Source organism: Neovison vison, chromosome X, assembly GCF_020171115.1.
Source record: "Neovison vison isolate M4711 chromosome X, ASM_NN_V1, whole genome shotgun sequence".
Lineage (NCBI taxonomy): Eukaryota > Metazoa > Chordata > Mammalia > Carnivora > Mustelidae > Neogale > Neogale vison.
In genome coordinates, this window is record NC_058105.1 from 103,197,643 (window position 1) to 103,220,157 (window position 22,515).

At 36.8% G+C, this 22,515-nt stretch overlaps 1 protein-coding gene across 7 annotated transcripts in view; it reads left to right on the forward strand.

The window, feature by feature from the left end:
• The first annotated feature begins 2,613 nt into the window (after window positions 1–2,613).
• Window positions 2,614–22,515, forward strand: part of DMD (dystrophin) — a 1,990,807-nt gene continuing 1,970,905 nt past the window's right edge. For 3 of the 7 annotated variants that reach the window (XM_044235633.1, XM_044235637.1, XM_044235636.1), the window contains exon 1: window positions 2,620–2,670. In XM_044235633.1, the coding sequence (XP_044091568.1) occupies window positions 2,652–2,670 (19 nt within the window). In that variant the 5' untranslated portion in view covers window positions 2,620–2,651. Of the gene's footprint in view, window positions 2,671–22,515 lie in introns of all 7 variants that reach the window. The other 4 variants (XM_044235634.1, XM_044235635.1, XM_044235639.1 and 1 more) reach the window with 3 other exon arrangements.

The following is a 22,515-nucleotide window of genomic DNA, read 5'->3' on the forward strand; positions in this document are numbered from 1 at the left end:
ACCTACAAATACTGACTCAGTAGCCACCATTTACCAAGGTGCCCAGATGAATGTTTATGCACATGACCTTTTTGAGACATACTCAAAAAGGGAGTCAGGCAGAGCTGGGTTTTTAGCCATTTGTTATTAGCAAGTTGACTGTGAAACCTCTCCAAGTCCCAGTCTCTTTGCCTGCGAAATGGGCATAATGATAACCCCGTTAACATTGCAGACTTCTTGGAGAGATTCTTGAAATGCAGTAGTGGACTCGGTTTAATTTGTGGAACAGGGAAATGGACCTAGAAAACAAAGTCAGAGTTGCTGTGAACTTTCTTATCGCTGGTGGACAGAAGCCAAATGAAGCAAAACGCTGTCAATGCTGCAGTCGCAGGCGATCCTATTCTTGTGCTCATGAGAAGGTCCTTTGTATGTGTGCACGCAAGATGATTTTCATTAATTCAAAAGAATAAATGCTTCCTAGATGCAAATATTGTCCCCTAAAAAAATAAATAAATTATAGGAAAGCAGTCCTTAGCCAGTGTCCTTGAAGTGCCTTTGGATACCCTGCATTGTTGTGCATTTGTGACCAACAAAACCATATAGGGTCACCTATTTATACTGTGTTGACTTTTATTTTCTCTTTTTGATCATCATCTGTTATTGCCCCTTCCTTGGCCAAGAGCTAGTTTCTTTATAGAACTTACTCTATAGGTTTCCTTTTAATTTTTTCTTCAAGCCACTCACTTTTATAATTATCTACGTTTTCTTAATTTCTCAAGCTTTCATCCCACAAAATATTTTCTCATTGTTCTCGTTCCTCTCCCCGAACTAAGACATGGAACAAGCTTATTCGGTAAAGTTTATATCTGATTGAAAGGGAATGACAGTGCTGTCTTTGTAGCATAATCGTTTTCATATTAAGATGGAAGTAGAAATGTCTAATGGGGTACCGCAGAAGAAATACCCTCAACTAATCTTTCTAAGCAGGACGACAGTGAGTAATGATTACAGTTAATTAAGTTAGGCAACCTCCATTTCCATTCACTTAGCAGCACTGCTAATTATATACTCATTCTACGAGGTTTCTTTAGTTCTGTAATTTGGATGCTGTATTCTTTGTAGGCAAGGGGATACGGTACGATTAATGAGTTTTCCCCACCAACACCTCCTGTTCTCTCCAAATGAAATTTCCACATCTGGAAATTGAGAGTAGAAAAAAGGAGCAAGGAAAAAACAATCACTCACATTGTAACTTACTTCCATCGTAGCACATGGTTGTAATTGAGGAATATTTTGTAGGAAAGAAAAGAGTAGCATTTAATATCTTTTGAGGCTCTGGGAGATGGTGGCCTATTTAAAAACAAGGTAAGAGCAGAACTTGGCTATTGAAAATATAAGTGGCAATGACAATCACCCTTTATGTCATAGGATTTTGCTCACTTTAAATAAACACATATTAAGCGCTTACCATTTGCCAGTCCTTGAGTCCGGCCCTAAGTCTACTAGATGAAATAGAAGCAGCCCTATTTTTCTGGGTCTCTTTACATGGATTTCAAACATTTTTAACAACTTCCTCTTTAAAGAAAACTGAGAGAAATGCAGCTTTTCTTGGGTATATTGTTAATGAAGTACTTGAAAAAAATTAGTTTATGTGCTTTGATCAGATGGGGATTGACATACTTAAGAGTTTTATTTTTAATCTGAAAATCCACTTCAATCTTTCGCTCTGGGTAAACAGTCATTACACAAGGCTGGCACAATTCTGTACTTGCAAAGAGAAGAATTCAAGGTGGAACTTCAAATATAATCTCAAGTAAGTTACTGATATTTTTTCTTTTATTTAAAAAATCAGGGTTTACATGCATGGATTTTTGCTTCAATCTTCAGTAATCTCCATTTGCTTTAGGAATTAACTTCTGCATCATGCCTTGGGTTTCATGTCAGTCTGTTTCAGATTTGATAATTGATTTTTCAAAGTAGCTTTGGAGGGAGGTATTTGGATGTCAAGCACTTCTATTTTGATATTTTCATAGGAAGTTCAAATGTGTTTCGAGCACCACAGGACATTACTGGACTTGCTCTCTCCCCTCCTAGCATCTCACAGGTGCACAACTTTACAGGTCCAGGCTCTTCTTTCCGTGCCCTCCTTTTTGCTCTCTTTCATAACATGTTTGCATAAATGAGCACGCTGCCGAGTTCACATGAAGACTAGACAAAAATACAGGTGTCCTCATAATAATCAGCTCCTTTAATTCTCCTTTATGGTTTCTGCCTCAGTCTCCGAGAAAGCCTATATAAAGCAGCCAGCACAGTTATTACTACAGAAACTGAGGTTACTGATTAGAAGGGAACATAATCAGGTAGATTGAGCCTGTGAGGGAAGAAACCATTGCTGTGAGAGGGGAGTGTTTGCAAAACGCTCCCTGTGAATCTGTAAAGATCACCTCACTTTGTACAGCAACCGGAGTGGAAGAAACAGGTGGAAAAAGATTGTGCGTTTGTCTGCTTTTGTGAAGCTGGGCAGAGATTATGTACCTGCTTTATCTGTGCTTGGCTATGACTCTACCTCCAGGTTTCTCAGACCCCATAGAATGTGTAAGAGAAAAGTACCAACAGGGAAATCAGCAAAAAGCTTTCCTATGAAGGTGTAGCAAGCCACCGCAGAATTTGAAATGTCTGAGGTCTCATCTGGTGAGTAAAAGCTGCAGATAAATGCTACAGCCTTTCAGAAGAAGGATAAATGCCACAAGCAATTGGAAGCAGGCTTCCCCAGAGGTGACTCCTCTGGTCAGTTTGCAGCCTCTAGGGTAAATTTGGATCCCTCCTCTTCCATATGGCTTTCTCTAAAAGTTAATTTGGGACTTTTGTTGTGAGAAAGGGAGGGGAAGGGGTTTGATATTAGCCCTATACGATAATGCAAAGCACTGAAATAATGAGGAGCCCAGATTCTTCTTTTTGGGTTATGGCTTTTATGAACCTGCTCTTTAGGAATTTAGTTACTTCTGATATGAAGTGACAAGGAAAAAAATGTAATGATCCAGACCTTACTCAAAAAACAATACTATTTCTCCTTCAAATTCAGTTTCTCAGGACCTAAACTAAATCCATGAGCTCAATAGAAAACTAATGTGAAGAATTTATGTCTTAGCAATAGAAACACCTATGTGAGATATATATATATATATGTGTGTGTGTGTATATATATATATATATTCTTGAAACTATATATATAGCTTCAAGAATGTTTTTTGTCAACGAAAAGGAAAATAATATTGTTGTGAAGATTGTTGTGAAGAGTGATTTAGGCATGATCAGATATTCATAGCTTATTAGGAAGTAAAGTGGGCTGCCAGTGGTAAACAATAATTCCTGGCTGCCTAATTGCTTGAAATATTTAAGAATGATTTCAAAGGTTCAACAATTACTGCTAAATGCTAGCTTTTAAGTTAGGTAAAAAGGAGTTATGATTAGCCATGTTACCTGTGGTTTTTTTTTTTTAATTTTAATAAGAGATCCTAAAATTCTAAATCAGGAAAGATTTGTTATCACTATGTACAAACTGTATATTAAAAGTACACTAATTCCTGAATTACAGCAATTTTGTTAAAATTCCTATCTCTTCTGACAAGTTTTTCTGTAGGAAGATGTCTACTTTGGGGGGCAGGGCAGAGCTAAAAGAGTAGGATTAAAAAAGCCTTATTAAAATTATGAATATATATCAGGAAAAGAATCCAAAGTTAAAAAGTATATTTTGATCCCACGCTGTCCCGTAACTTGATTTGTAAGAAAACTTACCAACTTTCACAAGACTTCTCTCTCATTTGCTCTGAACTACCTGGTGCCATTTCCACTTAAACGTTCCCTTTTAGTTCTCTCTTTTTAAAGAGGTTTTTTTTTATTATTATTTTTCTGTTTGTGTTTTATTCATCAGACAGATTGTCCTGGAAGTACAGAGGCCAGTTAATGGTTTATGAATTCAAGCTGAGCCGAATATAGCTAAGCTCTGTCTTGCTTGACATTTCATCAAAAGCTGTGTTGATTTGCAATGTTTACCGACCTATTTATTGAACCCTCACTGCTTGAACTATGCGACCAAGCTTGCTGACATTGCTGAGATTATCTTTAAATGCATGTACAAACTAAGGACGAAATAGAGAAACAGAAAAATAAGTTAAAAACAATCCTTGACCTATTTAATAAATTATGCTTACATAGTCCTTGATTTATTTATTTGTTTCCTTCAAAACCCCACGACGTAATTTTTCTCCTTTGATCTTCAGAAAAACTCTGGAACTAGGTATAGATAAGAGCAGGGGCTCTTCCTGCCTTAGGAGGGCATCAGAATCCCCTGCAGAGCCTGTTGAAATACAGCTTGTTGGGCCTCACCAGGAGTTTCTGGTCCTTCTGAGGGGTGGCCCAAGAGTTTGCATTTCTAAAATGTTTCTCTACAGAGATGCTGATGCTGCTGGTGTAGGGACCACACTTTGAGAAGCACTGCCAAGATGAGGAGATTCTTATTTATGAATCAGACTCGCCAAGATTCAAGTGGAATAAGACTATGGCTCCTGAGGATTTATCTAGTTGGAGGACATTCTAGGTAGAGGGAATTGGGAGATTTATGGGTCACCAAGGGTGACGAGCATATCTCACTTGGGTGCGAGATAAAGGGTTAAGAAAAGGTTTGGCTCTCTGAAAGTTTATATTTTTGATAAAAGGACAAAAGACAGGAAATTAAGCAATGCATTGCATATAGTAGGAGCTCAAAAAATAGTCAACGGATTGACATTTTTGTGTAAGGTAAATGGTGTGGGTTCAATAAACGTCTGGTTGAGTGAATGGAGGGAGAAACAGAATTTGGCTGATATTCATTATTAGAAACAACACTTACTTTCTTTCCCTTTGTCTGGTTGGTTACCTGGGTGCTCTTTACACACTGCATAGAGAAGTTTTCCACTGCACAAAAAAATAAACACACTGCCCACACAAAATTGAGACATTTGTTCCATCAATGATTAACATATTAAAATATCAAATATCTACTTGGGACATTATTGTTCCATAGAAATTAGCAATAACATCGCTAAAGTAAACAGTTGGTCAGCAGTTCTCAAATATGTAATATAAAGAATTCCTTTTTAATTACTCTTTTGATTCTCATTCCCCGAGAGCTACCTCTCTCAGTAAGGATTCACTCTGTGATACTTTTAACAAAATGAAAACATGATCCATGTCTTCTAAGCACTTGAGTTTATACTATACATCAAGTCTCCCCTTGTAGGTCAGTAAAAATAAAATGTTTTCCAACTCGCTTTACTGAAACTATAGTTTACAAACTTAAACCCTGACAGGATTGGGTATTTTACTTAATTATAATGCCTAAGAAAAAATTAAAATACATCATTTAAGAAGCTAATAACTGAATTGAAGCATTAAAAAATTGTCATCTTCATTCTTGTTTTAAGTTACATGTTCATTCGTTATGGTCCATTTCGTTCAGTAAGATTTAAGCTTTGATATGTTCTAATGGGGTGCAACATTTAGATTCAATGCATAATATGGATAATTGACTTTTATGGGAATTTAGATGTTGGTAACTTAGAGTTGGGACTACAAGGCCTTTAAGGAAGTAGAAATGTTTATAACACTCATTCTCTCAATTTTTTTGATAAAATGCATCAAGAAAATAGATACTGTCATTTATTTCAGTTTTATAGGATGTTCTTTTTGCCTAGTCTTACCTATCACAGACTACCTATACAGGTTTCAGAAATCATCAGAGCTATGATGGCATTTTCATGTTATTTTAATTCTATTACTACTCCAAGTTGATGAAAGAGGGTGATGCTTAAAAGGCAATGTGCCATATTTCTAATGTTCAAATAATATAGCAAGAGATTTATTGTGGCCTGACTCATTTCTCAATTTATTACTTTTCACTTCTCCATTCATGATTAAGGCAACTGATAATTACTAAAATAGATAATATTTATGGTGATATATTATGGCTTTATTATGAAAATAAAACCATCTTTAATGGCGTTTTGGAGTATAACTTTGAAAAAAAAAAAAACACTAACACTCTATCAGGGCTCTCATATCCCTTGTCTTCCATCTTGGAATCCTTAGTACTTAATCCTGCCTGGAATGTAGCAGACATTCAATAAACTAGCTCTACAAATGAATCCTACAGGCAAAATTGCCCAGGGAAAGAAAGAAAGGGGTATTTAACTTAATTTTTAATGCCGTTTATTTTAGAAAATGAATAATATCTATGACATTTTATTCTGATAGCTATTAGATCATTAACCAAATGTAAGAACAAAAAGCATGGGAGGGTTTTTTTGTTTTGTTTTGTTTTTCTTATTAATACTAGACTTCTTTGACAAACTCATTTGAGTCTTCAGGATACAATCACCTGATCACCTTTTCAGTTTCCAGATTCCTCATGGTCAAGCCAAAATCATATCTCTTCAGACAGACACATGCGTGCGCGCTCACACACACACACACGCATACTTACCCCACAGTGCATTTGATTTTAGCCAGCACCTGAAATTGAAATGGAAATGGGAATAAGGGAAAACCTGAAGTAGGTGGATTTTTTTCCCCAGCCACACAAAACTGAAGCCTCTCTGTTTTAGGAAAGGTGTTGGTAAAATGGCTAAGAGAAGGTAAGGAAGAGGAAGGAAAGGGTTGGAATGAGGTCCCCACCTTGTGTATGCTTTCTTAGGCAGCTTGGAAATTGCCAAAAGCAGAAAAAATGGCTCTGCCTCACTTGACTCCATGTTCAAGACTCAAGCAAAGATTGAGCATGGACCCAGAGAAAAGTTCCTTGAAACTCAAGTCTCTTAAAAATACAATATGTTAAAGGCATTTTTCTTTTTTCTTTTCCCTTGCTTTTCTTTTTTCTTTTTTTCTTTGGAAAATTGAAAGATTCTCAAAAAAGAGATTTTTTTTTTGAAAGTTAAGAGAATATTGAGTAGGAGGTACGACATCCTCACAATATTATCAGAAATCTAGATGAAACTCTCTCCAATAAAAATGAACATCAGTGGTGTCTAAATAAAGCCCTTTGGAAGAAGATCAGGGAGGAAAAATCTTGCCATATAATTACATATAATGAAATGAAGCATCATGGCTAGTTGTAGTAGATTATTTGATCTAATGTTTTTTGATACAAACAATTACAGTGTGAATTAAGTTAAAAGTATATATATTACATGTGCCCCTTTTTGTAAAGAGTATCATTTATGCAACAGAATATGTTATTTAACCACCTTTAGAATCGTGATTATTAATCATAAACTAAACCAAATTAAAAATAAAGTATACCACATGTGAAGCCATTCCAATGAATAAAAACAATTTCTATGTGAACTAGCCTGCTGTTCAAATAAACTATAGTCATGCTTCAGATACTGTTTACCAAAATACTGACAGACTCCTGCAAGCAGAGTTTTTAAACACTTACCTTGGAGGTTTCCAGGACCCTGAAAATATTTCTGTTGGTTTAAAAAAAACAACCACAAGACAACAATACAAACAATACCTCTAGTCAAGGCCATATATAGCACAAATAAAAATATTCTGTAGGGAGGATTTGGGACATAATAGCTTTTGTGCTTCAGATCTTTCCAATTAGCTTGTCCTTACAAGTCTGCAATATTTTTTTTCAATTAAGTATTGAATAGAGATTATAAAACTCAACAGATAGTAGCTGAGACTTGAACGTTTGTGAACCAGTAGGAGGTAGTACATGTTGACAGAAGGCAATGAGATATCAACGTATTAGAATGGATGTTCATACTATTGAGCAACCAAAAATAATATAAAACACTATAAAATATATATAAAACACAATATATATTTTATAGGATGAGCAAAGGTTTGCAAATAGTATCCCCAAAATTAACTGGATAGTTTGGGGGTTTAATTTTCAAATCTTCAATTAAGGGGATTGGATCAGATGATTTATAAGGTCCCTTATATAGCTCATAGCAGTAATTCCTTTAAGGAATGCTTCAGTAGAGGAAAGAAATAAACAAGGTCTTATCGATAGAGGTGGGGGTGGGGGCGGTGGAGTGGGGCAGGTATAGAGTATGCTAGAACTGGGCTCCATGTTTCCTTCCCAACCTGAGTTCATTGTAGTTCTTGGCTCACCATCTCCAGAGTTTCTGTCTCTTGCTTGGTCGCTCTGTCTCTTGCTTGGTTGCTTCTGTCTCTTGGGAGCTTGCTCTGCTGCAAACAGGAGTGAGCCAGAAATATTGCGAGAGGGGGGTGATGTCACTAGAAACAAGCTTTAACTACTAGGGGATGGGAGTCCTTGGAAAGGCACCCCAGCCTCCTCTTCCTTTGGCGGGACTATTCTGAGGCATGTTCCACACTGCTTCTCAGAGGGTCACCAACAGGATTGAACCCCTGACTTCCATTACTGATGTGCTAATTAAAACATCCTTTCCTGCCTCCTCCCTTTTCCTAAATCTCATTTTCTCCACCCTCCCATATGTACTTTCTGAAATCAGAAAGAAAAACTAACTCGCCTTCGTGTCTGTTTGGGGAGAATCCAAATTAACACAGAGTGTTAGAGATGGATTATTTCACAGCCTTAAAAATTAGGGCAAGGGCAGTGGAGATGATAGAAGGAGGGAGCATGAGGGAGCTCACACTGGATGACTGTGCTGTGTTTAGTAGCTAAAGAACAATCTTCCATCAAGATAGAACAGGAGGTGGAGAAGAAGGAAACAGTTTGTGAACCTGAAAAGCAGTGGGAAGGTTTAGAAGATCTGCTCTAGGAAACATGCCAGATTGTCACAATGCATGAATAAAAGACTCATGGAACAGCAGAGAAAGTAGATGACGTCATCCATATCTTTTGATTTTATCTTATCCTAAGTTACCCCTGAACATGGCAGTACACCCCCCCACCTTGTCTCTGCCACTTGTGCTTTTGACCCCTTCTGCTCCATTCACCAAATGCATCCACAGTGATCTTTTAAAAATGTAAACCAGGTTGTGTTCCTACCTGATTTAAGAGTATTCCTCCTCCTTCTCCTCCTCCTCCTCCTCCTCCTCTGTGTTCTTGCTGTACTTCGGCCACACTGACCTGCTGTCATTTCTCAAATGCCAGGCTTATTTTTGCTATTGTGTCTGCCTGCAGGGCTTTCCTCACTCAACCTCTAGCAGCTTTGATTATCACTATATATAGTATAACAAGCATCTTGCCAAGCACATTGTCTTAGCTTAATCTCCATATTTGGTGCATGCATTAATGAGAAGAGTCGGGGTTGGTTGATGTTGGGTAAATAGTAATTTACTGAGGCTCAATCTCTACATTGTTTGCCGTTTCACTAGCAAAGAGAACAGACATATTTGAAGAAGACACTGGTTTTTTTTTTTTTTTTTTCCCCAATTTATTTATTTTCAGAAAAACAGTATTCATTATTTTTTCACCACACCCAGTGCTCCATGCAAGCTGTGCCCTCTATAATACCCACCACCTGGTACCCCAACCTCCCACCCCCCCGCCACTTCAAACCCCTCAGACTGTTTTTCAGAGTCCATAGTCTCTCATGGTTCACCTCCCCTTCCAATTTACCCAAATTCCCTACTCCTCTCTAACGCCCCTTGTCCTCCATGCTATTGGTTATGCTCCACAAATGAGTGAAACCATATGATAATTGACTCTCTCTGCTTGACTGATTTCACTCAGCATAATCTCTTCCAGTCCCGTCCATGTTGCTACAAAAGTTGGATATTCGTCCTTTCTGATGGAGGCATAATACTCCATAGTGTATATGGACCACATCTTCCTTATCCATTCATCCGTTGAAGGGCATCTTGGTTCTTTCCATAGTTTGGCGACTGTGGCCATTGCTGCTATAAACATTGGGGTACAGATGGCCCTTCTTTTCACGACATCTGTATCTTTGGGGTAAATACCCAGGAGTGCAATTGCAGGGTCGTAGGGAAGCTCTATTTTTAATTTCTTGAGGAATCTCCACACTGTTCTCCAAAGAGGCTGCACCAACTTGCATTCCCACCAACAGTGTAAGAGGGTTCCCCTTTCTCCACATCCTCTCCAACACATGTTGTTTCCTGTTTTGTTAATTTTGGCCATTCTAACTGGTGTAAGGTGATATCTCAATGTGGTTTTAATTTGAATCTCCCTGAGGGCTAATGATGATGAGCATTTTTTCATGTGTCTGATAGCCATTTGTATTTCTTGATTGGAGAAGTGTCTGTTCATATCTTCTGCCCATTTTTTGATGTGTTTGTCTGTTTCGTGTGGGTTGAGTTTGAGGAGTTCATTATAGATCCTGGATATCAACCTTTTGTCTGTACTGTCATTTGCAAATATCTTCTCCCATTCCGTGGGTTGCCTCTTTGTTTTGTTGACTGTTTCCTTTGCTGTGCAGAAGCTTTTGATTTTGATGAAGTCCCAGAAGTCTATTTTCGCTTTTGTTTCCTTTGCCTTTGGAGACGTATCTTGAAAGAAGTTGCTGTGGCTGATATCGAAGAGATTACTGCCTATGTTCTCCTCTAAGATTCTGATAGATTCCTGTCTCACGTTGAGGTCTTTTATCCATTTTGAGTTGATCTTTGTGTACGGTGTAAGAGAATGGTCGAGTTTCATTCTTCTACATATAGCTGTCCAGCTTTCCCAGCACCATTTATTGAAGAGACTGTCTTTTTTCCACTGTATATTTTTTCCTGTTTTGTCGAAGATTAATTGACCATAGAGTTGAGGGTCCATATCAGGGCTCTCTACTCTGTTCCACTGGTCTATGTGTCTGTTTTTATGCCAGTACCATGCTGTCTTGGTGATCACAGCTTTGTAATAAAGCTTGAAATCAGGTAAGGTGATGCCGCCAGCTTTATTTTTGTTTTTCAACGTTTCCTTAGCGATTCGGGGTCTCTTCTGATTCCATACAAATTTTTGGATTATTTGCTCCAGCTCTTTGAAGAATGCCGGTGGAATTTTGATCGGAAGACACTGGTTCTAACTCAGTACTCTGGACCATGCAGAAGTATATACATGCGGTCCGAGGTGTTGTTCTTTATATGGAATGTGGAAGTGGCGGGTTGGAGCCCAGGCTAGGCTAGACATCACACGGTGTGGATGGTGTGACATGGGCATGAGTGACTCTCCTATTAAAGATGACAAGCATTTTCTAGGTGAGTGGGTTAGAGTTAGTGTCAGGTACAGAAGTGGCAGTTGCTAGTAGTAGTTTTAGTGGGAAGCCCTTTCAAATCGGTAAAGGGGCATATTGTGGTGGAGACGGAGACTGAGAAATGGAGTAAAAGTTAGTGTCGAAACGTGATGTGACACAAAGACAAACAGTCAAGTTGGCTTGGTGTTAATATAATACCCGTGATGCAAGAGTGGCTATGCTGAGAGGTTTTCAGCAGACCGAACTGCAGAGTACTTCTAAGGGCAGTGTATCAGGTGATCACATGCCAAAAATATTTCATTCTGGAGACTTTAGTTTTCTCATTAATTTTATCACTAATCCATTCATTTTCAAAATGTATTTCAGGATTTCACGTCAGGTTGACTTTAAAGCTTATATGCAGATGCAGGTTTCTCTTCCCAGCACTGAGTAAGGCAGTCGGTCCTATTCTGTGCTTAAGAGTGAGGCAAGCTTATGTTGGCTCTGCAAGCAGGATTATTAAATAACCAATTGCTATTCAGACCTTGTTACATTCCTTAAAATTACTCAAGCAAGAGTCTTGAACTTGTCCAACCCAAACACATCTGATATCCTCAGCCAAGTAGGGGATATAAATTAGGGAGCTTCTGGCTTTACTAGTGTGGAATCAAGCATAGTTTTTTCCCTTTGGACTCCATGACTAGTGACTTCAATTGTCTAAATTTCCAGAGTAGTCAGGTCTTCAGTGGTAAGCTTATTTCATCATTTCAGCCTCTCTTTTGTCCCACAATACATGATGGTACAAAGGATAGTTTACATGCAAATTTAAGCAGGTTGAGATAATCTTTTAATGGATTTTTTTTCCTTCATTTTCTATTAGGTATGATTCCAGACATCCTAGACATGTTTCCATGATAAAAGTTTCAGATTCTCAACAACATGAGGAAATTAAAAAGTGGGTAATGATTTTGTAATCAGGACATGTGAGAGAAGTCCCAACTCCCATGCATATTGTATGCCTTTAAGTCATCCTTCATCTTCAGGGGGCCTCAGGCTTTGCATCCAAAAAATGGTCAATCTTCATTGTTCTCACCACACGTACACACACACACATGCACACACTGGTAACTACATGAGGTGACAGAGGTGTTAACTAACCTTACTATTTTAACCATTTCACAATACATACATGTATAAAATCATATGTTAGTTACCTTAGACTTACACAGTGTTACATGTCAACGACAACTCAACAAGATGGGAAAAAACTGATGTAATAATGATCTTTTCCTGTCTATTTTTAGTAGTTCCAGGGATCAAATAAAATTAAGTACAAAAAATTAAAATGTAATAATAAGGATGAGTTATTTTTAATAACAGTATTTTCAATAACTATGTCACAAAAATTCATTGTCCAAGGCCTTTTGCTGATTGGCTGGGTATCTCTAAAGTCAAGTAGAATTTCTTTTAAGTCAAGAGCAATATGAATCCTTTCATTCTGACTGTGTGCTCTTAAGGGTTTGAGATGTGTTTTCTTTATATTCTCAGCATGAAATATTCTGTCTCCTGCATAGGGCAGTTCCCTCACTCTGATCCTGGTAGGCTCCTTCTCCCTTTCTGGAGTCTTCTCTACTTGTTTTGGTTCTAAAGCATTACCATCTTCAAAAATCCATGTTAGTATTGTAGCTACCTAACTGCTTCAAATCTCACTTCATTCTGTGGACTTTTATACCACATTTTTACCCAGTTCTCAAGTTAAGTGCTTGTAATGATTTCCTGTGGATTTTCTTTGTTTTGGTAAATTTTTCATAAAATTCTTAAGAGCAGGTGTGATGTTTTATATTCTCCATGTTGTTTACAAAAGAGTAAGCCCCTGGTAATGTTTTTAAACATTATATGACTAATACTGCGTTCAGAGAAATGTTTCCTTTGGCGACCACATATTTATCATATTTAACTGCAGCTTAGGCACAGGCCACAGAAGGACCATTGCTCTACTATACCTCCTTTTGTTCAAGAGATCCCCGCATTACACTTTCATTAGAAGGAAAAATGCTTTCCCCTTGTCTATGACGGCCAATTGTGTCACTTCTGGCTTTGACTGCAGCCTAACATATTCTAGCTTTCTGTCACTTAGCTTGAGAAAAAATTAACTGTGTGTGGGGTGAATGTCTCAGAAGAAAGAAAAGAATTATCTTTCCTCTTCTATGGATTGTTATTATTGCTAAAAATAATACGGTATGTGGGAATTTCATTAATTTGTCCAACAGATGTCTAGTAATAAGCATAAGTGAAAAAACACATGTTCTCATCACACAGTCATCGTTAATGCTGAGGTGGTGTTTTTCAGTGTATTTTCTTTTTTTTTTTAAGATTTTTATTTATTTATTTGACAGACAGAGATCAGAAGTAGGCAGAGAGGCAGGCAGAGAGGCAGGCAGAGAGAGAGGGGGAAGCAGGCTCCCCGAAGAGCAGAGAGCCCGATGCGTGGCTCAATCCTAGGACCCTGAGACCATGACCTGAGCCGAAGGCAGAGGCTTAACCCACTGAGCCACGCAGGCGCCCCTTCCAGCATATTTTCAATGCTCCTCTTATATTTGTTACAGATCAATAAATTCTTGAATATCCAAATGATGTCCACTGCTTTATAATAAATATTTACAGTTTTCCAAAGTGCTTGCTGTTAAGATAGTGTGTCTTTAGGAAAACTTCATGACATGGGCTGACAGGTTAAACAGAATTAAAATCAACATACCTCCCTGGTCTGATCATTCTTCCCTGGAAACTGGAATCTGAGGATGTCAAAGTTATTGCCTTGTATAGTAAGTTGCAAAAGCATTAAATACAGAGCATTTTTTTTTAAAGATTTTATTTATTTATTTGATGGAGAGGGATCACAAGTAGGCAGAGAGGCAGGCAGAGAGAGAGAGAGGGAAGCAGGCTCCCCACTGAGCAGAGAGCCTGATGTGGGACTCGATCCCAGGACCCTGAGATCATGACTTGAGCCGAAGACAGTGGCCCAACCCACTGAGCCACCCAGGTGCCCCAAATATAGAGCATATTAAGAAGACACAGATTCTACTTTTCGAGTGAGCTACTGCTCCATCTTCATTGTTCACATTGTGCACATCTAGGAAAAGTATAGTATTATTTATGTTTGCATGATAATTGCTTCTCCATTTTATTTTCAGCTTGATAAAGCAAACTTAAATATGAGTTAGCAGGCTCTTGTGTTACTTGTTTTTCCTCTCTTATTTCCTATTTATGCCCTTCTGGTATGATCTGGAGTTTCATTTTAACAAGCTTACTGTACAGGAGACTTTTATTTTCAAAATAATGAGTACTAGAGGCAACTGTGGATGGAAATATAAAATGATATGCTAAAGGACTTTAACTTTTAGCTATACATTTCTTAAAGTAGTATTTAAATTGTATTTTCAGAATTATTTTGGCATATATTCCCATGACACAATAATAGGGGATTGAGAATATTAGGGGGAAATGATAAATATTCCTAAAATATATTTCGTTTTGATCATGTCCCATGGAATTATATTCCATTTATAGTATAACCTATTTCTTACTCTTGAGGTATAAATTTAAAGAGTCATGTATCACCATTGGCAAGTTATTCATCTACTTGTGAGAGTACAGTGGAGTCATTTTAAAACATCTAATATTCTGGGAGAGATAATTTACTTTTCTCAATATATTACATAGGCATCCTGTTAAAATGCATTATGAACATGTGACAACTGATCTTTAGGGGAAAAAGTCCATGAATCACTCCTGTAACATTTGGAATTAAATTCATTAACCAAAATAATGCCATGCTTTATCTTTTAAATTTTGCTTCCTTAGCATCTGGTCCCTAGTCTGTCTAATTGCATTATAATGGTTCTGTGTTGCAACAGATGCTAGAAGATTTTTTTTTCCAGCAATGATAATTTTGTTTCATTTTGGAATACCTGCTTTGCGATTGTCTTTCCTATTTTCCAGAGCCAGGAGGAGAACAAACCTATTTCTTTTTTCATTTGAAAAGTATTAAAACTCATCTTTGTTCAAACATCAAGAACTCTATACTTCTCACATTAAAAATTTTTTTTTCAATTAGTTTATTGAATACTGCACTTCTGGTTCTGAGATCAAGAGAATGACGAGCCATCAAATGGCTAATGTAACAAACAGTGCCTAGCATATTTTTTTATGTATGCAACTAATATCTTTTAAATGTTGAATAAATTAATATTATATTAAAGCTATGCAAAGGGCTAATTTCTTATTGTGGATATAATCAAGTTTTATGAAGAAGAATCAATTCTTGGGATAATAATGCCAATAATTGTGCCTCAGGTAGACTATGATCAAATTACACTATAAGGATTCTTCATCATATTTTACCAAAATCTCATTTTTTTTCCTCAAAGGGGATAGCTAAGACACTTCGTTACGCAACGCATTTGTTATTATTAATGAAAAAAAAATTCCTTCCTTAAACAGTTATCTATTGATGTTTTTAATGTTAATAAGCAGAAGAACATTATGAAATCTCTGAACTTTTCTGAATTTAGAAAGAGGTTTTGGTTGGGAAAGTTGGAAACAGACTCCTTGTTTTAATTCTGTTATAATAGAAATTATTATATGTTATTATATATGTTCTATATATTACATCTATTTGGCAAATGTTTGAGATATTTATTTTATATAGTTGCTTTTCTTACTAATAGAGATGTATCATTGTTGGAATTGTGTCATTAAAACACATTAAGATAAATGGCATTTGTCATTTTGTTGATCATCTAATTTGATTAAATTGAACATAATAAGTCAACTATAGCTATGCCATATATTATGCTATAAATAAAACAAGTGAGAGCTGAAAAGTTAATCATAGATTATTGGTTTATATGATATCAGGAAGCAGCTTATTGGGAGACATCCAAATGATAGGCTCATTTTTTTCCCCATAAGAATTAGGCGGGCTTCTTAATATAATAAGAAATAACCATTAGTCAGGAAACGGAGCATTTTGTTTTCCTCATCTTCACTAATAGTGGAATGTCTTTCAGTGTGTCAGTATGGCTGGTGTCAGAGCCTCCTGTCTGAAAGGCTGAAACTAGTGATACTTGCCCTCTCCCATCTTCAGGCTGGGTTGTAGAGCCAGCTTAGGTTCTGTGATTAGAGATTTAAGCTGTAACCACAAAAGCCAGTGTGCAGTTTGAGGACATTATCAGGCGCATTATCAACATCTCTGTGGTCGTCTATTGACTTGGGGGGAGGAGAGACAAAATGTAACAAACACAAATCACTTAGTCAAAGATGCTTTTCGGCTTTAGTTTTCAAGCTTCTGTTTGTGGAAACAGGAAAATATACATAGCACCATGTGTAGCACCCACTGCCGAACCGAATCGTAAATAGCAAATTTCTTCACGTGTTGTGATGTGATAAGGGCAGTGATAAAATCAGCAGCCATGCCTTCGAAACACAGTTCAGCCACCATTCAGCAGACGTTGTGGAGCCCTTGGATTGCGCCGATGGTTCTGTTCTGTCCTAACAACAGAAGGATGAACAAATCAAATACTCTGCCCTTGAGGCCGTACAGTCAAATCGCAAGCTTCTTAATCTGAAGTCCACAAACTGGGAGAGGGGAAAAAACATTGCAGCCTTATTTTCCCTAATCTCTAACTGAAAATTAGCATTTCTTCTGATTATGAAGACAGGTGACATGATACGGTATTAGAAATATCTGTGACTTTATCACCAATATTTTAATTACATATTCTAGTTGTAGATATTTTGAAAGATCATTGATATTAACCACTAGTTTGAATTTATATTAATCCTTACACATTCGATTAGTGCATGTATCACATCTAATATTCCTAGCTTTACTATTTAGTAACCATATTGCAATCTAATTAATTTCTTTTGTCTTCCTATATGAATTTCTTTTAATTTTATGCTTTTAAAAACACTCTGGGAAGTGTTCCATATGCTTCACCAGATGCCAAAGGATCTATTGCACAAAAATAGTTAAGAACACCATGTCTAGAAGAGATACAGGCAAATACATATAATACCATGGTGCAGAACAGTAATAGAGGCACGTACCAGATGCTATGAAATTGGCCATGACCGTCTCAGCCTCAAGGGCTGGAAAGGCAGTTTGATTTGGTCTTGAAGCAAGTGTAATCGTTTCAAGAACAGTAACATGTGAGAGAAGGCGTGTGGAAAAGATATAAGTGGGTGCACAGTCACTCTGTGAGAGCATGCAGGGTCAGGGATCAGAGAGTAGCTTAGTGTGATAATGCCCCAAATGTCTTTCTTTACTGGGTAAGGAGCCTCCTGTGCTGTTTACATTTGCCAATGTGCAGAATTCTATTTGCCAAGTCATTTTTATTAATCATTAGTGGGGAGAAACTATGCACTGACTTTTTCTTTTACCTGACCATATTTTATAAAGAGTCAACAGCAGGAAGCCTCAAAGGAGGAATCAAAGCTGTGTCAGCTTTTTAAATCTCTCATTATTTCCATCAACATCTACCTGTAAGGGGGGAAAGACAGCTGAATCTATTTCGCTTGCCCACTTTATCATCATGTCTTCAGACAATGATCCGTCACTTTTCTGGCCTGTGGGCCATAATTGGTTACCACTAAATCTCAAGAGACTGAACCACATAACTGGAATAATTTTTTAAACACCCACAGAGTTGTTCTTCAGTTATAATCGTCAAAGGCAGCTTTATATGCCATGCTCAGACTTTCTAAATTTGTTCTTTATCTGGCTTTCTGGGAGAAATGTCGATGTGACTGTCTAGATTATAATGAAGGTCATCCAGAGAGGCAGCTATGATTTCCAGAAACTAAAGAAACCAAGTAGACTGAAAGACACATTAATGGACAAAGGTGGTCTGTTTAAACTGCTCCCTTCATCTAGACAACTTTGCTTACATTCCTTGTTGAGTGAGAAAGTTCATTCTTTTGTGTTCTCTTTTTAAAGTTTTCTTTTATTGTGGTAAGAATGCTTACTACGAGACCTTTCTCTTGGCAAACTGTGAAGTATAAAATACAGTAACATTAACAGTAGGTACAGTGTTGTACAGCAGACCTCTGGGGCTTAGTCATCTTGCTTATCTGAAACTTTATGCCATCGATTAGTAGCTCCAAATTTCCCCTTTCTCTCAGCCCATGGCACCCACCATGCCTCTCTTTGATTCTATGAATTTTTAAAAAATTTTTAAATTTCTTTTCAGCGTAACAGTATTCATTGTTTTTGCACCACACCCAGTGCTCCATGCAATCCATGCCCTTACTGATACCAACCACCTGGTTCCCCCAACCTCCCACCCCCTGCCCTTCAAACCCCTCAGATTGTTTTTCAGAGTCCACAATTTCTCATGGTTCACCTCCCCTTCCAATTTCCCTCAACTCGCTTCTCCTCTCCATCTCCCCTTGTCCTCCATGATATTTGTTATGCTCCACAAATAAGTGAAACCATATGATAATTGACTCTCTCTGCTTGACTTATTTCACTCAGCATAATCTCTTCCAGTCCTGTACATGATTCTATGAATTTGATGGTAATAAATAACCTCATGTAAATGGTATCATGCAGTATTTGTCTTTCTGTGTCTGGCTTGTTTCACTTAGCATAATATCATCTGGTTCATCCATGTTTTAGCAAAGGACAGGATTTCTTTCGTTTTAAGGCTGAATAATATTCCATAATCTGTATATATTACATGATTTTTATCCATTTATCAGTGGACAGTTAGGTGTTTTGGCATCTTGGTTCCTATAAATAGTGATGCCATAAACACAGGAGTGCAGCCATCTCTTCTAAATCCTGATTTCAGTTTTTTTTGGATAAACACCCAGAGGTGGGATTGCTGGATCCCATGGTATTTTTGAATTTTTCAAGGACCCTCCATACTGTTTACCATGGTGGCTGCCTCAGTTTACATTTCTACCAACAATGTGCAAGGGTCTTAATTTCTCCATATCCTCACCAACACGTATCGCCTTTTGTGTTTTCTAATAATAGCCATCCCAAAAAGTATGAGGAGATATCTCATTGTTGTTTTGATTTGCATTTCTCTGATGACTGGTGATCCTGAGCCTGTTTTCAGATACCTGTCTGCCATTTATATGTCTTCTTTGGAAAAATATCTATTTAAGTTTTTTGCCCATTTTTAAATCAGGTTCTTAGGGGTTTTTTTTCTATTGAGTTGTAATTGTTCCATACATATTTTGAAGATTAACCCTTTATACAATACATGTTTGCAAATATTTTGTCCCATTCCATGGAGTTCTTGAACAGCTCTTCCAATAATTCTTTTTAAGACTTTTATTATTGGTCTTCCTTTAAATCAGAAATCTGCAAACACCTGAATGGATACTGGTTAACCAATCCAAAATTGCATTTGAAACTAAATATTTATCTTTAATTTTCAAAAAATTTGCATGAGGATATTTTTTAAAAATGGTTGAAGTGGGAAAATTTAATATTCCAGGATGAAAGAAAACAAATCAAAATATATAACACATTTAACTGTGCTCCAACAGGCCATAATTAGATTCATTTATATCACTGGTAGTACAAATTGGATATATATCTACTTTATTAAATTTTTAACTGGCCAATAAAATTGATAATGTAATCATGAATATAATTTTCATTTGAAAATATGAGCTTTATAACTGAACAAACTTGGATTTAAATCACTTCTTAAATGTGTAATCCTGTGTAAAATTTAAAACTATCTGAGTTTCAGTTTTCTCATCTGTAATGTTGAACTGAAAAAACAATTGACATAGGGACTAATTATACTAAAATGTCAAACTGGTATTTTGTAAGAGCTTCAAAAACAGTAGTCATTATAATTACTTATTGTTTTTAATGAAATTTTATTAGTTTTATCATTGTCAAAACAATATATTGTTGATACCATATCCGGTGTAATTTTGCTTTTTTAATAAATCAATCAGCTCAGCCTTCTTCCTTTACTTTCCTATAAAGAATGTTTTTTAAAAAGTCCTTCTCCCCTATCAAAGAAAATGTGACTTTATTGCATTTGGAGGTCAGTTTTATTTAAGGAGAAATGTTCTTATATCAAAAAGTATACTTTGAAATTTACATACTTTCAACTAAAATCATCATTACTTTCTAAAGACCCTGGAATTATGACATGAACGCAATAATTACAGTTTTTGCTGAATGAATGAATAAATGATTTTTTAGGAACTTGACTCTCCTCCACTGAGGTTAATGCTTCCTTTAACCTGTTACAAATTCTGTTGCTTTGTTCTCATTTCTATTATAAATGCAGTTTTGTTATTTTGCATATGAATCCCCATGCATAAATTCATAGTCAATATGGGGTTTTAAATAATCATTACCATAGAATTTATACTTACTCAAGTGTCAGTTTCCTTGGTTGGAGTTTATGAATTTCTATATGAAAAAGATGCTGATTTAAATTTAGTGTTTCCACTCCCTTCAACTATTTTCACATCTCCTGCTGCCTTTCTAATAAACTTTGTTAAATATGTCTTGACAGCAATTGGTATTTTTTCTGCCCCCTTGACATTTATGGTGCTTCAAATTCTTTTTGAACGCCTTCCCTCTGATGCATTTTGAGTTAATTCCTGCTTGTGCTCCGATGTCTACTGAACTTCCACAAGAGCTTTGAGCCCCTTGCTGCCATAAATGGAGAAGTGTGACAGAGTGACAGGATGGAGGCTGGAAATATGATTACACAAAGAACAGTAAACAATATGGAAATCTCTATTTCTCCCAGAATTCTATGGCCACACATAGCTAGATATTTTACATTTATTTATTTTTTTTTCAGTGTTCTAAGATTCACTGTTTATACACCACACCCAGTGCTCCACGCAATAATACCCACCACCAGGCTCACTCAACCCCCCACCTCCCTCCCCTCCAAAACCTTCAGTTTGTTTTTCAGAGTCCACAGTCTCTCATTGTTCATCTCCCCCTCTGATTTTCCCCAACTCACTTCTCCTCTCCAACTCCCAGTGTCCTCTGTGATATTTTACATTTTTAATGGTTGTCAGCTACAAAAATCTGATAACCAACTGAAAGCTCTGTTAAAAATAAGCAGGGAGGGACGCCTGGGTGGCTCAGTTGGCTGGACGACTGCCTTCGGCTCAGGTCATGATCCCGGAGTCCCAGGATCGAATCCCGCATTGGGCTCCCAGCTCCATGGGGAGTCTGCTTCTCCCTCTGACCTTCTCCTCGCTCATGCTCTCTCTCACTGTCTCTCAAATAAATAAATAAAATCTTAAAAAATGTTAAAAAAAAAGAAATAAGCAGGGAAAAATATCTGATATTAAACTTGATATTGTAGAGGGAGCTAAGTGAAGATGGTATACACATTTGCACCATTGTGAGAGTAATAATGGGAAAAGAATATGAAGGAAATAGGTAAGGAGGAACACTTCTGAATGTTTATAGTTTGGTCTTAGAAAATCACTGGCAAGTAATTTAATGAAAAATACTTCAAAGAATAAATATTTTATAAGCACTTACTATGTGCAGCTTGCTGAGAATTGTGAATATCGATAATATTACAAACTTCCTCCTATTAAAGTAGACATTTTAAAATGTTGCCCTTGGAGCTATTGTTAACACTTAAATTTTTCAGCTACTGTTCATTTTGATTGAGAGTTGGGAAGAGTTTAATCATTTTAATTAAATTGGTTACTTTGTTCACTTATATTTAGCTCTGAGGTGCCTGGCTGTCTCGGTCTGTAGAGCACAGGATTCTTGATCTCTGGTTGTGAGTTCAAGCCCCACGTTGGACATAGAGGTTCCTTAAAAAAAAAGATTACAAAATCAGTATTTAGTTCTGATGATTAACAGGCAATTCACCTTTGAGGTTGAAAAGTGGATTATGGTCTCTAACTTCAGAGTGGGAACTGTCTTTGAGGTAACCACTACTCTAGATTATGACTGACATTTACCTAAGCTATGAATTTTTGCCAGCTTTAAAAATTCACTTTTCTTGAATTAAGAATGGCTCAATGCCTATATGTCAAAGTTTTATTCAAATACAAAAGGACTATGTTATTATTTAAAAATATAAATAGCATATATTGCTGTGCTAAAGTAAACCCTTATTTAAGTGAACTAACTCGTTTAGAATTTGTACAGTATAACCAGATTCTAGAAGGCAGTTTACCTATGAAAGGAGTCTGTTTAAAAAATCAGTAATGTATTCATGAGTAAAGAAATCATATGGATTCCTAATGGGTACTATCAATTCTTATTTTGCCCAAAACTATCGATATCCTCTTAAATTACTCTAATTTATATTGTTCCCCTGAGAACGTAATTAATAATCAATTAGGATCACCTAAT